General features: G+C 40.5%; 1 protein-coding gene across 1 annotated transcript in view; it reads right to left on the bottom strand.

Moving 5' to 3' along the window:
* The window catches only part of pcdh15b (protocadherin-related 15b), a 606,743-nt gene that overhangs the window by 168,134 nt on the left and 421,237 nt on the right, over nt 1–17,372 (bottom strand). The window contains exons 26-27 of the mRNA XM_048609162.1: nt 3,265–3,405; nt 3,018–3,130 (exon numbers count right to left, since the gene is read on the bottom strand). Coding sequence (XP_048465119.1) covers nt 3,018–3,130; nt 3,265–3,405 — 254 coding nt within the window. The remainder of the gene's footprint in view (nt 1–3,017; nt 3,131–3,264; nt 3,406–17,372) is intronic.

Genomic DNA, 17,372 nt, shown 5'->3' with positions numbered 1-17,372 from the left:
AGAGGGGCAGGAAGGTTGATATTTTGGGTCAGGACCCTGCTCCTCTGATGCTGCCTGGCCTGCTGTGTTCCTCCAGCTCCACACCGTGTTGTCCCTGACTCCAGCATCTGCAGTTCCTGCTATCTCTGAGCCAGTTATGGGGGGATACATTTTCTGCTTGCCATTTGTGATGAAATTATTAATTTATCAAGAGATTAGATTTATCATAGAGAACAAATCTTTCTTTTGTGACCACTGCAATGATAAAAACTAAATGAGTAAGGTTACAACTTACCCCTTTATTGTTGTCAAACTGTGACAAGAATTCAAGACAACTCCTGAGCATCGGAGGTTCAATGTTTCAGTTTGTAATTGACTTACATTTGTGCAATTTGAATTAATGGTTAAATGGGTATAAATCTATTGACAATACTTTCATTGTACAAACACGTGAAGTCAAATAGCCTGAGCTGAAATAATGAAAGGTATTGTTTACCACATTAAAATACTAAACAATGTATGAATTCAGTCATACGGTATATGAGAATTAGATAATGCATGACAAATTAAACATCGATCTAATGATAAATCCAAAAGTAACCTCAAACTGGGATGTTAGGAATTTTCCAAAACTAAAGCAACTTGCTGTTTATAAATAAATGAATGCATATGGCAGCAAAACTACAAAGCCATCAGTGAGCATCATATCATTAGTGTTCTGCTTATGAAGATGGATGGCGCCTGGGAGATTTTCTTATTAGCTCACATTACTGGTATTCTTATTCAGAGTTAAAAATATTTGAATTTGACACCACTGAAACTAAAATCTTCCAAAACAATAATACAGTAAATCCTCAGTATCCACGAGTTCAGGGGTCACGAATTCACATCTCCATGCCAAATCGTAAGCAGCAACAAAATTCAACATCTGTCGCAAAACTTATGTATCCACAATTTTTAACCTGTATTTTCAATGGGCTCCATACTCACAAATTTCATCATTCACAGAGGTTCTCAGAAACAGAACCATCACAGAAACAAAGGAACGACTGTATCTTCAACCACTATATTTGTTACAAGATTTAATAAGAAATGTGTATGTACACTTGAATCATTAGTATAACCAAGGGATTAAAATGCCAGATATAACTTTTTATTAAATTCCATCTATTCTCAAGCTGTTCATTACTATTTCTCATGTTTTAATGCTTTCTGACACTCTGCATTTAAAGGATCTTACTGCAATTTGTGTTAAATTTGCTATTATCAAGTTCTGGGCAGTGTGAGGGGGATGAAATCTATTGTGCAGCAAAGCTAGGAAATGTAATTTAGAATTAAGACAAAACATATCTGAACCAAGACCCTTCTGAAGAACTGAAATGTCAGCTTTCCTGCTCCTCTGATGCTGCTTGGTCTGCTGTGTTCATCCAGCTCTACACCTTGTTATCTCAGATTCTCCAGCATCGGCAGTTCCTACTATCTCTAAACCAAGAGTGCTTTTGATAATGTAAATTAGCACACAGAATCTGATAACATTATTTCCTTTTAAGTTTTGAGGTGTACAAGTTTATAAGTGCATCCGGAACGAGGTGTTGAGAACGTATTCTTATAAAAGTTGGAAATGTAGTTTGGATGGAAAGGTGCACTCTACACTCTCATGAATAAATGTTAACAGGCTATATTAATGTAAGTATTAACAAAGCAGGGAGAGGGCACACTACTGCTGCCTTCCAAACTCACGCTTCAGTTCCTGATGTCACCATGACATAACCAGTTTTGTAAATGCTCTCCTCAGAGTAAAGGTGTGATTAAGTTTTTACTCTACAAATTGATTGATTGAACCGTTGGAACATTACTGAATGGAAAAAAAAAATGTCAGGTATATAGAATATATGGTGGAAAGAACAAAAGGATCTGGGGTACAGGCAGCCAGCCAATTACAGGTCTAGTGAAGAAATCTAACTGATTAAGCAGAAATTCACCCACCCCAAGTTCACAGCCTGTCACAACAAAGTTCGACAAGCCTATTAATCACATGGTGTATTTCATTTGTTATTCTTGGTTGTAACTATAGGTTAGTAGTTAACTGAAGATTTGGCTTAATTTCATCTATTATTTTGTATATGATACCCATGCCTTAGTTGGTAGCACTTTTGTCCTGATGTCAGAAGTTCTGAATTCAAGTTCTACTTAAAAGACTTGAAGACAAAAAACCTTGATTACAATTCAGAACAGTACTGAGGGTGTACTACATTGTCAGAGGTGTTGCTTTGTTCTTTTACAGAATCCCTACAGTGAAGAATCAAGCCATTTGGCCCATTGAGTCCACAACGACCCTCTGAACAGCATCTCATCTATACTCACACACACCCCACCTCAACCTACCCTATTCTTATAGCCCTGTAATTCCAATGCCTATTCCACCCAGCCTGCACGTCCCTGAACACTACGGGCAATTTAGCACGGCCAATCCATGTAACCTGCGCGTCCTTGGACGATGGGAGGAAATCGGAGCACACAGAGGAAACCCACACAGACACAGGGAGATTGTGCCAATTCCACGCAGACAGTCACCTGAGGGTGGAGTCAAACCAGGGTCCCTGGCGCTGTGAGGTAGCAGTGCTAACCACTGAGCCACTGTACCACTGATGAGATATCCAACTGAGGCCTCAACTGCACTCCAAATAGGTGTTTAAGAAAATGGTGTATCAAAGAAGAGCAGGGGAATTATAACCAATATTTATTCTTAATCAACATCACAAAAACACATTATTTGGTCATTATTACATTGCTGTTCATGGAAGCTCAATTTGCGCAAATTTGTTGCTGTGTAGGCTACAAATGTAACAATAACTATATTTCAGAATTACTTCATCGACCATAAAATGCATTGGGACATCCTGTAATTGTGAAAGGCACTATGAAAATACAAGTCTTTTATTTCTTTTATGTTCATTCGCCATCTGAATGCAAGTATAATGTAACCAAACATTAAAAATACAAATTCAATTGCTTCAGTTTGTAAATGTACTTAGTACCTGTAATCTTCCTGTGTAAAACGGGGAATTACTGATGGCTGAAGTACAGTAATCTCCACTATCGTGGTATTAAATTTCATTGGTTCTCCATCATCATATGCAACGATTGCCAGCTGAATGAAACAACAGAGAAAAAGAAAGTCAGAAACACTTTACAATTTTATTGAGCTTCCTAAACAAAGTAACAGCGATAGTGAAAAATAAACAAAATTTGTGTAATGCATTACAGGTTTCTTAGTTTCATTACCTTGAAAATTGTACTCGGTTCCTCATTGAGATTCACTCGGGTAAGCACCCGTCCTGTCTCTTCTTCCACTTCAAATATGCTTGCACTGTATGGAAATTCTGTCATATTCACTTTATATCTGACCCTGCTTGCTGGACTCCCCTGTGTTAGAATTAATGTAGAAAAAAGTACAGTGTAAAATAATTAATCCAAAATTCAACTTAAAGTCATATCTTGTTTAGTTCAACAAATTAAAGCTAACTAAGACAAATAAATTCCTCATGTCAGTGGCAAACATCTTCATGAACTGACCCTCATATGACATTTTTATGATCCTGCAGTGTTGAGACTGATTGCTATGTTTGCCTATGTAACAGTGACTGCCTGGCAGAAATAAGTGATTGGTGAGGTGCTTTGGGGGTCCCCTAAGGATATATTAAGAAACCTTACAAATCTAAGTTCCTTCTCTCTACATGCTTTATAGCAATGAACATTCCAATCTAGAATTTATCAAACCTGCACCAATGCATTTCATTAGCTTATGCTGTCAGTTCATCTCAAGTGATGTCATTTTTTTTGTCAGTTAAGAATAAAAGTATCAAATTCAAATTTAAAAAGAAATGGAAATAATAAGGAAGAGATCTTCTTCAGAGATCAGCCTGGCAAAACACTCAGGGAGAATTTCAAGCAAATTTCACCTTGATCCAGGTCAGTTAACAGATTAGAAAAACCTAATAGCTACATTTTCTATCTCATGTACATAACTACATGCAACCCTAAGATGGAACAATATTATTTAAAATCTTATTGTCCAGCGCCTGGTTTGAATATGAATTGGCTAAAATTATCAGAGACACCATAATGTAATCCCGGTATTGTGTAATGCCTGTTCCAATTTAATTATTCGATTCTGCAACTTCTAACAAACAGTCCTTTCTATTCCACAAACAACATGGGGCTAGTTTGAAGCCCTAGAATTGGTGGGAATCGGTCAGGTAGAAAATTGAAAAAAATTAAAGAAATTAAAACGCAATACATCTCAAATCCATCTACTACCAGTTTTAACAGAGGAGGAATGAGGAAGCAAGCAACCAATCCACTTTTGAGAGGAGGCAGGGACCTTTATTAAGTGTTTTATTGATGCTGCATGCCTGAGATTTTTAATCTCTTGCAGCTTTGGCTTTGGCCAGCTGAGCTCACCATCTCTGTAGAAAGCCAGCAGCTCAAGAAAGGTGAAGACGACTGTTTGCAACAGATAAATGACTCTACAGCAGTGGACTAGAAGGCGGAGAGCCTGACTCTGATCCTCCAAATTGCCTTATTAAGCATCCACGGATTTGGACCCCATCTCCCGCCGTTGCCCACTTGAAGATTTTCCATTCTGAAATTCCCTTTGAATCCTCTCCACCTTTGTCTTCCTTGGCTTCTCTGTGAGCCTATCAATGGGAACCCCATGATCTAATCGCTTTCCATTCAACTCTTTTGATACCCAGGTAACCACCTAACAATCTCCTCCATCAGACTCTCTAGCCTGCTGCCTGATGAGCACATGAAAGCACCTATGGTGTGTAGAGGACTGGAGCAGGAGAACTGGCGGATATCCAACCTCCAATTGTTATTATGGTGCGTGTGCGTTCATGGTGGATCAGTGAAAAACAGAATCAGCAGGAGATGATTTGAACTTAACCAAAGCTACTCTGGCTAAAAAAATATTGTATCCATGAGGAATGAAATAGAATTAATGTAGAAAATAGCAAGAGAGCAATGGGACTAACATGGGAAGACGGCATTTGGAGAGATAGCACGAGAGGCCGAGATGAGACGATGCAATCAATTAAGTGTCAAAACAAGGCAGCAACCCATTATTTGTTGCAACATATTATTTTAAAGCAATTGTGCTAAAAAATGAAGAAGTCAAATGAAAAGATTTTAGAAATGCTGTCAGATGAATTATAAGATTACATCAGCCTTGATCCATCGAACATGATGATAATTCATATGTACCTACTCAGTCTAATACTAATGGGCCTGCAACCGTACAAATCTGGACTTAAGGAAGGATCAAATGAAGTGGCCAGTATACAATTGACCATGCCATAGCATGATGATGTGGAGGCTCAGATGGATTGGTGGGACGATCTATGCTGGATTTAAGATGTTGAGAATACTGTCCCAAATTAAGTTGGGGGTGGGAAGGCCTAATGCAGGAATCCCACTCTCAATTAGGCAAATATCAATCATGTTCATTAGCAATCTACAGGACTCCAATGATTCTTGAGTCCACCAAAACTCAATTGTGGCCAAGGAACAAAATGAGGCTGGTGGGGGCCCTCTTGTGGGACAGAGATGGTATCCTACAGGTGCTCCTGAGGTGTGTAATAACGTCTCTGATCAGGCTGATTAGAAAAACAGATTAAAGAAAAAAATTAAGAATGGCAGGGCCCTCACTCAAAGATTGACTAGCAAACCTCATCAGGTTCGCCTGTGGTCTCACAGGGGGAGGGACTGGTCCTTGTTAACAGACACTCAGTGCACAATTGAGGGAGGCTGGCATGGAGTAGGCCTAGGGGCCCATTGAAAGCCATTCCCCTACCTTTACCTCCAATCCCACTTGCTCCCCTCTCTAGTGACCTCCCTTCCTGTGGCCCTTATCCCGCACCACTTACTCATGTCCAGGAATTCAGCAGAGATCCTTGGGCTAAGTGTTCGAATATTACTAGCAGCAGCTACTGTTCGCGGCCTCTGATTGGACAGCAGCAACCAGGGGAGGTAGGAATTCATCCCTCAGTGTCTGTAAGCCAGTGGGTACTGTGACGCTGGACAAATAATTGCAGGGGACTTGCCTATTGTGGAGGCTGCCTCAATGAAATCAATGTTGCAATCCCAATCAGTCCTCCAATCAATCAATTCCTGTCAGCATTCCTATAACACATGAATTCTAAAAAAGTATTTTGTTGCTAAACAGATTCGAACTTCAGAAAGTGTTTCCTTCAATGATTGGGTGCTGAATTATAATAGGCAGATATCTAGATATGTTTAGTTTTTGAATAACGTTCAGTTCATCAAATATAAACTTGTCTTTTACAACTGAAGAGAAAATAGTTTCCAGTTAGACCCTCAATATTCCATGACTATAAACAAATCAAGGCTAAACATTTGATAGAGCTTGTGTTTATATTTCTAGGCATTTTCTACACTTGGACAGCTTTACATACCTTTTTACAGAACTCATTCTTTTATGAACGGATAACTAGAAGTTCAGTATTTGAGGAAGCAATAAAAATGCTAAATTGACTGCAAAAGTTTTCTGTTTTGCCCTCCAACTGCTCACTACTGCAATTTTATGTTAGTGGAACTAACAGTCCGACTGAGGGTGAATTGAGGCATTTGTGAATGCAATTAGTGCCCATTTAAAGGGCTTACGCTGTCACCATGCTGACGTAAAATGCAATGTGAGAAGATTCTGCACAAAATGAAGGTTTGACCTCGCAGACTGCAAGCAAAAGTGACAGTAGTTGGGGAGTTTTAACCTCTCCAGACCTTTAAATTTAAGCCTCCACCCCGCTCAGGAGTTTCTCTCCTAAATCATACCCATCCTCTCCCCAACCTTACCCTGTCAATATGACCCCACAATCCCCTCGCTGGTGTTAGGATGATGAGCCTGTTGAGATTCTGGTCTATTTGGTCGGTCCAGGTCCATTGTAGAATGCCTCCTCAATGTCATTTGCACAGTACTAAGACTGCCGACCTCAGATTGATGGAGAGCATGATGAGCTGAGGACAGCTCCTCAAGAGGGGTAGAAGGCTCACCTCTTAGCAATTAGAGGTCCATAGGCCCAGAAATAGCACTAGAACATGTCAACTAACCAGATGTGGGCTCACCCCCATAGTTTACTTTAGGGTACTAAACCACCACTTCACAATTCAAACGACACTCTACTGAAACAAGATAGTACTGTTCATCAACTCAATTTTATCTGGTGTAAGAATAATAGGGTTGTAATAGTAGGGGATTTTAACTTTCCAAACATTGACTGGGATAGTGTTAAGGACTTGGATGGGGAGAAATTTGTTAAGAGTATTCAAGAAAACTTTTCAATCAATTTGTGGGATGGTCCTACTAGAAAAGGGGCAAGACTCAACTTCCTCTTGGGAAATAAGGCAAGGCAAGTGACTGAGGTGTTAGTGAGGGGAGCACTTTGAGACCAGTGACAATAATACTATTAATGTTAGGATAGTTATTGAAAAGGATAGGCCTGGTCCACAAGTTAAAGTTCTAAATTGGAGCAAGGCCAATTTTGACGATGTTAAACAGGAACTTTAAAACATTGATTGGGGGAGGCTGTTCACAGGGAATGGGATCTCTGGAAAGTGGGAGGCTCTCAAAAGCGAGGTAGTGACAGTTTAAGGACAGCATATTCATGTTAGAGTGAAGGGCAAGGCTAGCAGGAACAGAGAACACTGGATTACTAGAGATATTGTGGCACTGGTCAAGAAAAAGGAGGCATATGTCAGGTATATACAGCTGGGATCAAGTGAACTCCTTGAGGAGTAAAAGGGAGTGAAGGAGTAAACTTAAGAGGGAAATCAGGAGGGCAATAAATGGGACATGAGATAGCTTTGGCGAATAGGGTTAAGGAGAATCCAAAAAGAGATTCTACAAGTATATTAAGGGCAAAAGAGTAACTAGGGAGAGAATAGGGCCCCTTAAGTATCAACAAGGCTGTCTATGCGTGGAAACACAGGAGATGGGTGAGATACTAAACAAATATTTTGTGTCAGTATTCACCCTGGCAAAAGATACAGAAGCTGGGGAACTCGAGGAAGTAAATAATGATGTCTTGAAAAGAGTCCACATTACAGAGGAGGAGGTGCTGGAGGTCTTAAAATGCATAAAAATAGATTGTGATCAGAGACCTGATCAAGTGTGTGCTGGACATTGTGAGCAGCTGCAGAAGAATTGCTGTGCCCTAGCAGGGACATTTGTATCATCGATAGCCATGGGTGAGGTGTCAGAAGACTGGAGGGTGGCTAATGTTGTGCTATTATTTAAGAAAAGCTACAAGGAAAAGGGAACTGCAGAGGGTGGTGTAGAACAAGCTGCCAGAGGAAGTGTAAGTGGCTAGTACGATTACAACAGTTAAAAGACATTTGGACAGGTCCATTGATAGGAAAGGTTTGAAGGGACGTGGGTCAAGCATAGGAAAACAGGACTAGTAGAGTTTAGGAAACTTGATCAACATAGACAAGTTGGGCTGAAGAGCCTGTTTCCATACTGTATGACTGTGACTATTAATTCTGCAACCTAAGTTTATAAGTAGGATTTTGTTTGCTGTTCAATGTGCAAAGGATATGAAGGGAAAGCAGGGAAGTTGAGTTAAGGAGTAGAACACTTACGAGAGAATAGAGATAGAATGATAGAGTAGACCCAATGGGCTGAATAGCCTTATCTTGTTCTCCAATGTTCCTATGATGTCTATATAGTAGAGGGAACATGGTATGCTTGCAGGTTTAGCAAGCTATTAGGAAGGCATATGGTAAGTTGTCCTTCATTGCAAAGATATTGGAGTATAAGAATAACATGTCTTATTCTATTTGTGCACAGCTTTATTAAGACCTCACTTGAGATACTGTGTGCAGTTTAGTCTCCATATTTAAGCAAGGTTATATTTACCTTTTAGATAATGCAGTGCAAGTTCACCAGAGTGATTCATCTGATGAAGGGTGATAAGAGGAATGCCAAATCAAATCAACGGAAGTGTCTAAATACAAGTTCAGCAAAACACTTGTCATATTACCAACATTTCATCACAAGGAGGAATGTAGGTTATCTCTGTGTAAAATTGTCAAGAAAAGCCCTAAATCCATGCGTAATGCAGCTTTTAATTATCCTGTTTTCTTGCTGAGCAACTCGCTCATGCCTGTCACCAGAGATAATAACAAACAAACACTCCTTCAAAAAAATTTGTCATTCCATTTCTGGTCTAGTGGAGGAGAAATGGATCCCCAAGTCATCTAATAAAAACCATTCTAATGTTATACTAATGATAAATATCTCAGAAATCAATGAATCTTGATTGATATTATGTTATTATTGAAGAACAACTTTATGGTTTCTCATGTAATAGGAAATGAACAATCACGTATGGAAATCACACCGAGAGCAAGTTGGGGTGACAGATTCCCTCATTATTTCATAGAGAGCTGCTCTCAATAGTCTAATAGTAGGCATATGCCTGTTTAGAATTGAGTATGTATTTTGTTCCAACTAATGTAGTGTGAAATGAGCCTGAGATCACAGTGGACACAGGAAATCTGAAGGCTGAGAGAAAGGGACAATGAATGGTGGACCATAATGTTTGTTATATATTGCTTCAGAAATCATGGATGTCCAATGGTTACTCTTGATCTACTGACAATGAAGAAAGTGCTGACAATTTCAGCAAAAATGCATCAACTGACACATTAAACCACTTATGCAGTCTTCTGGTAATTATGCCAATCCTCCAAAGACACATCAGTAGATCAGAAACAATTGCACAGAAATTCCAGAGGTATTTCTGGCTGTTCATGGATTAAAATACTAATATAACACTTCTTTTGGAAATTAACTAACTTGCTGTCCTGAAGAAGTGGATTATTTTACCACCTTTTGCTGAAAAGGGTAATTTGAAGTGCACACAATGACGTAAACTAACTTTCAATGCTTTGTAGCATTGGAATCACAAAGAGATAATCAAGACACTCCTGGAATTTGGATGTGTAAATAGATGTTGAACAGGGAACTCAGTGGTGTGTTGAACTGGCAGACAACTGGAAGCTGTTCTATTAAGGGAAGAATAAAAATCTATTTGATTCTCCCAGTTTCACTGTCTCCATCGCATCTATTCTGATTATGCACCTTTCATCTTAGAAATGTCCATTTTTTTCATCAACTGAGGAATTCACCCCGTCCCCACCGTGGCTGGTAGGCCTCTTAGCCATGTCTGACCCTTCTCTCACACTTCTGCCCTCACTCCTCCTCTTCCCTTCCACAACACAATAGAATCCCCTCTGGTCATCACTTACCACCCCATCAGCCTTCACATCCAAAGGATCATAAAGCACAGTTTCTGGCACTTCCAGTGGGATGCCATCACCACACATACATTCTCCTCCCCTCCCTTGTCAGCCTTTCACAGGGACCATTCCCTCCAGGACACATTGGTCCAGGCCTCCTCGCATTCTCACAGCACCTTCCTATGCAATTTCAGAAGGTGTTACAATTGCCCATTTACTCCTCACTATCCAAAGTCCCAGGCAATCTTTGCAGGTGAAGCAGTGATTTGCTCAATCTAGCCTATTGCATTCACTGCTTACAATGTGGTCTCTTCTAAATTAAGAAGATAAAACGCAGACTGGGCGACCTACAATCTTTGCACAAAAATGGCAGTTAGCTGCCGGTTGCCTGCCACTTCCAAACACCTCTGTGCTCCCTGTCCAACATCTGTGTCTCAGGCTTGCTGCAGTGCTCCAGTGAAGGTCAGCGCAAGCTCAAAGAACAGCACTGCATTTTACACTTGTGTCCCTGCAGCCTTCAGGACTCAGTATCAAGTTCACTAATTTTAGGGCCTGAACACCTTCTTCCATGCCCTTTACTTACTCCTGTATTGCAGGTCCTATCATCACATGGGCTGCTTTCAGCTCAGCTAACCCAATTTCACCTATTTATGGTCACCATTAGCTGCTTTTCATTTTCCCTGGCTCACCATTAACCATTCCTTCGTCTTCCTAACTGCTGTCGTTCTCTCCCTCTGGGCTCCATCTCCACTTATCCCTTATTCCTTTACCCTCAACCCTGTCTTTAGCAACTGTCTTCCTAACTGTCACTGATTCCGATGAAGGGACACTGGACTCGAAATGTTGACTCTGCTTTCTCTGCACAGATGTTGTCAAACCTGCTGAGTTTCTCCAGAAGTTTTTCAGAGTTCCAGCACCTGCTGTTCTTTATTTTATCTTAGTGATAAGCTTTACAGTCCTGCCACAGCCAGCCCTGAATGGTAGTGAACAGTCAAAAAACTAACAGGAGATGGAGGCTCTGCAAATATTCCCATCTTTAATTAAAAAAAAGGACAAGGCTGAATTAAATGCATCTGCCTTCAGCTAAAAATGGCAAGTGAAGGATCTGTCTTGGCCTCCTCCAGAGGACCCAACGTCACAGGTGCCAGTCTTCAGCCAATTTGATTCACTCTATATGACATCAAGAAACGGTTAATGGTATTGGATAATGCAAAGGCCAAGGGCCCTGACAACATTCTGGTAATAGTATTGAAGACATGCTATGGACCTACCTGACCTCATTAAAGCTTTGATCAAAATATGGACAAAAGAATTGTAGTGCAGGAATTAGGTGAGAGGTACTGCCCTTGATAACAAAGCTGTACCTAACACAACGTGACATTAAGCAAGCCTAACAAAACTGGATTTCATGGGAAAACTCTGCTGGTTGAAGTCATACCCAGCATAAAGTAAGATGGCTGTGGTTCTTGGGGGTCAATCTTCTTAGCATCAGAACATCTCTGCAGGAGTTCCACAGTCTTCAGCTGCTTCAATGATCGTATGGTCAGAAGTGAGAATGTTCACTGATGTTGCACAATGTTCAGTAACATTCTCTATTCCTCGGATACCGATGTAGCCTTGCCCAGATGCAGCAAGGCATGGACAACAGTACTAAGACCTGAGACCCGCTAAGAGAGATGCTGTCTTTGGCCGAGAGATTAAATAGAGGCCTAGTCTTCTGTCTTAAGTGGACATCAAATTTAGATCCATTGATGTATTCCTCTTCACCTGACTGTGGCAACCATGAGAATGAATTTTCATTACAAAGCCCCGCACTTTTTGATTACTGTGGCAAAGTTAAACTTCAAAGAATGTCAAGATTTATTTCAAAATGGTTTTCAATTGAGTTTTTTTTTTAGATGACTTACAGCAAAGTTTTAATCCATAAGAATTCTTTTCTAGAACATATCTATTCCAATTCTCATCTATGACCGTACATGCATTCCAATGTCTGTTATCTGATTAGAAACTGGAAATCAAAACCAGGCTAAATCAACTGTTCAACCTAAGTGTTAATATCAGGAGCAGCTCACTATTAGAACTGTTGGTAAACCTATTTTACAGATAAAAACAGATCTGCTCATTATTTCCACCATTTTAAATGTTTGAATATATGTAAAACATTTTTTCAAATTACTTGGTATAAATTGAGCTAGAATTAGGGAACATTGGCTCCTACGCAGTTGAAATCATGGATGTGTCATTGACTGGAATAAGAGATTGGTGGGCAAAACACAAACTGAACAATGGGCTATCTTCAAAGACCAAATGGTTTGGATACAGTAAAGATTTAATCGTCTAACTGGGAAAGATAAGACAAACAAATCCAGAGTTCCCTGGATGGCAAGTGTGATGGAGATTAACATTAGAAGGAAAAACTGTGCTTACGACAGGCATAAAGCAGAAAATACAATTGAGGAGGTTTAAAAGTGAATTCAAAAAGCAAATTAGGGAAGTGAGGAGGAATTATGAGAAAAAGACTAGGAGCTAACATGAAAGGGAGACACACAAAAACATGGAGGCATGATGAGCTGACTGGTCTCGTCCTGCACACTATAATAATTATATGTTTCTGGGGTGAAGTTAGTTACTTAAGCAGCACCAATGGGGAACAGTTATTCGAGAAGGATGGTCAATGTCTTATTGGGATCTGACTCAAATTAAACAAAACGTCCCCTCAAGAGATGAAAGAAACCTCAGTAAAATGAAGCAGAGACTTTCAAGTTTTTCCTTCTTTCCAGCTTTAATGAGTAAACCAATAATAGTTCATTTCAGTTTGGTTTACTCGTATATCTTTAATAATCAATGAGGTAGCAGTATCCAAAATGTAATAACATTTTATACAGAATCTATACCTTGCTGCAGGCTTGCCAGCATTTTTATATGTATTGCTGTTTATTACCTAATGGTTCCCCATGGTTAGAACATAACCCACAATGACTAGTCAGCAAGATTGCATTGCAATGATTTGTATCTAGAGGTCATTCAGTATTGTGTGGTTATTATAATTAATAGGAAGGTTAGATATTGTATTTAATACAATTAATTTCTTAATCTTCAATCTCCTTCCCAGCCCAAGGATTTACTTCAGCTTTATCCTTTATCCACCTTCCATCCGCCTCCCCCCTCTCTCTATTTATTTCAGAATCCCCTTCCCCTCCCCAATTTCTGAAGAAGGGTCTAGACCCAAAACGTCAGCTTTCCTGCTCCTTTGATGCTGCTTGGCCTGCTGTGTTCATCCAGCTCTATACCTAGTTATCTTTAATTCAGCTTTCTGAGTTGTCACATTGACACATTTCCTGTTTGAGGGCTGATCCCAAACAGGTGCCCAGCTCAAAGGAGATGTCAGTTCAGAAATTGCAACCCTCCACACATTCATCTTTCATCTGTTAAGTTAATGAATTGTGCAGATAATCAAGAGGACAAGGGTGAGGTATACACTGAAATTACTCCACAACGGCTGGTATCCTGTCACAAAGTCACACTTTATTTACACGTGGGAAGTCCTTGACACTCATCCAACTCCCTTGTAGGTATTCTGGTTGTGATCAGTAAAACTGCTGCTGTTTTAGGTGATTCATATCACCTCCATATCCCTGGTTCTGACACTTGACTTAATTTAGGAACATGAAATGGAGAAGGCAGTAGATAGGTGTTTCAGGGGCAAAAGAATCTTTGTGTTTATTAAATACAGAAGAGGGTATATCACAAGAAATAAAAGGCAAACGTACTAAATATGGGATAATACAAAGGTGAATTTATTACGAGAGATTAAAAAGGCAAATACAAAACAAATAAGAGCACAGTAATTAAATACACTATTAAATTACAGACCAATCAGTCTTACTTCTGTTTTGGGCAAATTATTGGAGAGGATTCTGAGAGAAAGTATTTATGATTATTTGGAAAAGCACAGTTTGATTAGAAGTAGTCAGCATGGCTTTGAGAGGGGCAGGTCGTGCCTCGCAAGCCTTATTGAATTCTTTGAGAATGTGACAAAACACATTGATGAAGGTAGAGCAGTGGATGTGTTGTATATGGATTTTAGCAAGACATTTGATAAATTTCCCCATGGTAGGCTCATTCAGAAATTAAGGAGGCATGGGCTTCAGGGAAATTGGGCTGTCTGGATACAGATTTGACTGTCCAATAGAAGACAGAGGGTGGTAGTAGATGGAAAGTATTCAGCCTGGAGCTCGGTGACCAGTCGTGTTCCGCAGGGGTCTGTTCTGGGACCTCTGCTTTGCGATTTTTATAAATGACTTGGATGAGGAAGTGGAAGGGTGGGTTAGTAAGTTTGCCGATGACACAAAGGTTGGTGGAGTTGTGGATAGTGTGGAGGGCTGTTTTAGGTTGCAACGTGACTTTGACTGGATGCAGAGCTGGGCAAAGAAGTGGCAGATGGAATTCAACCCAGGAAAGTGTTAAGTGATTCATTTTGGAAGGTCAAATTTGAATGCAGAATACAGGGTTAATGGCAGGATTCTTGGCAGTGTGGAAGAACAGAGGAATCTTGGGATCCACGTCCACAGATCCCTCAAAGTTGCCACCCAAGCTGATAGGGTTGTTAAGAAGGCGTATGGTGTGTTGGCTTTCACTGGGAGGGGAATTGAGTTTAAGAGCTGCGAGGATATGCTGCAGCTCTATAAAACTCTGGTTAGACCACACTTGGAATATTGTGTTCAGTTCTGGTAGCCTCATTATAGGAAGGATGTGGAAGCTTTAGAGAGGGTGCAGAGGAGATTTACCAGGATGCTGCCTGGACTGGAGGGCAGATCTTACGAGGAAAGGTTGAGGGAGCTAGGGCTTTCTCATTGGAGCGAAGAAGGATGACAGGTGACTTGATAGAGGTGTACAAGATGATGAGAGACATAGATAGAATGGATACCCAGAGACTTTTTCCCAGGGTGGAAATGACAATCATGAGGGGGCATAATTTTAAGATGCCTGGAGGAAGGTATAGGGGAGATGTCAGAGGTGGGTTCTTTACACAGAGAATGGTGGGCGTGTGGAATCCACTGCCAGCGGTTGTAGTGGAGTCAAATACATTAGGGACATTTAAGTGACTCTTGGATAGGCACATGGATGATAGTAAAATGTAGGGTATGCAGGTCAGTTTGATCTTAGAGTAGGATAATAGTCGGCACAACATTGTGAGCTGAAGTGCCTGTACTGTGCTGTACTGTTATATGTTCAAAACAACAATGTCTTGGACAAGAAAAAAAAATTAAACACAGGTTAAAAGCTGTTCGAAGCTAAAGAACAGGGTTTTAATTAAAGACACTTTAATCAGACTTCCTAACTGAGGGTTCCCTGCCCTGTCACCAACCACCTTCCCCTCCTTGCTAGCTAGGTGGGATACTTTGGGGTCTCAACAGTATAAGCTCATCACTGGGGATAAATGCGATTTTGAAATACAGCTGGCTGTTCCCGCTTGCTGTAGCTGGTGTTTCAGAGAGACTGCTGCGCAGATAGTTCATAGGGAGAGTAGCTGTTTGGGATCCCTCTTCTAGAGACGTCTGTGGGATCACTCTCTGGACGGTAGCTGTTTCGGATCCCTCTCCTCGGGGTAGCTGTGGGGAGATAGCATTTGGTTGTCTTCCCTGCCACCCTGTCCCCTCTCGGAAGTCCTTTGTTGCGATGATGCTCTTTGTCTACTTGATTCAGCTTCTCTGTTCAGCCTCTGTGGTTCTTGGTCCCGAAGCTGCTTGTTGGACCTGGAGCCTGTGGGGAAACTGTTTCTGCAGGAGTTTGTTGTTGGAAAGGCTCTCTCTCTCTCCCCCCTAGCTAGCAGTTTTACAGACTATGTGCTGCGTTATCTCCTCTCAAATCTGTGTTATCCAATGTGTTTCTGTTATCCCCTTTGAGGTGAATTGCCTTCCTGATAGTTTAGAGTAGGTGTAAATGTATTTTGATTAAGTGGAATGTCCAGTATTTCCACAAATGAATATTAATTGAAGTTGAATATCTTGGTATCTGTAAAAGCTCCATAATGTCTGGGTTAAATTGGTTTCTAAGGTCTGGTTAATTGTTCTTTTAGAGTTGAGTCGTGATTTGGATTTTCAGGCTGAGCAATTGTTCCAAGCTGTTATCTCTATCTGTGTAATTTTCCCAGAGCATAGCCCAGCTGCCTTAACTTTGAAAAGTTATTTGCAAAGTCCAGGATTTTTGCCCAGTATTTCAGAATATGGGGATTTTTACTCCATCGGAGACCCTCACAGCCAGGTCCAGTGAACAGGATGTTTGACATTCCTGTTTTTATCTGTCAGACAGGGCTCGCTGATTGGGCCAAATTAACAGCCCCAATCAGGGGATTCATATTCTATGAGATCCACCGGCTGACCTCATTGCAATTACTACAGACACATTGCGAGGGATTGGTAATCTCGTGGTTTGATCAGCTAATAAAAGATTTTGTTGCTAAAGTAATAGGACCTCCTAAAGGATATGGAGTGGAAAACTAATTGAAAGATATTTCCAATAGGACAGAGAGAGTAATGGAAAATGGAACACAAAGTGTGGCAGGTGTGAGAAATTTAAATTCAAAAACACAAAGGATTAACAATATGTGGCAGCTCAGTAGAAGTCAGTGAATTTTTCAAGTGTAAGATTCCTCTTCAAGGCAAAAGCTGAAGAAGTGTCTCAAGAGTGAAAACATTGTAAGAAATCTTGCTGGATTGAGTCCTCTCATGGTGTATTTGACATTTTCCTCTGTCCTTGCCGCACAAGATAATGATTCTGAAAGAGTTATTACGGGAGACTGCATTGAGCTCCACTCAATTTGATGATGCCATGAAGAATTGGGCAAGGAAAAGGCAGACTATTTTAGGATCTTGAAAATGACAGTCTGCTTATCCCAGGTCTCCTTGTAGTCTTTGTAACAATGTCTAACTTACCAATGTAACTTGTGTACGATTGCTGTAACGGAATAAATGAGGACGTGCCTAAGACAAGAACCTCTTGTTGAGACTTGTCAGTGGTTTTCCTCTATCACTGTAAACCAGCTAGGCACTTAGACCCAGTCAACGAAA

This window comes from Rhincodon typus, chromosome 20, assembly GCF_021869965.1.
Source record: "Rhincodon typus isolate 14 chromosome 20, sRhiTyp1.1, whole genome shotgun sequence".
Classification (NCBI taxonomy): domain Eukaryota; kingdom Metazoa; phylum Chordata; class Chondrichthyes; order Orectolobiformes; family Rhincodontidae; genus Rhincodon; species Rhincodon typus.
Note: the sequence above shows the minus strand (reverse complement) of the source record. Positions and strands in the feature narration are given on the sequence as shown.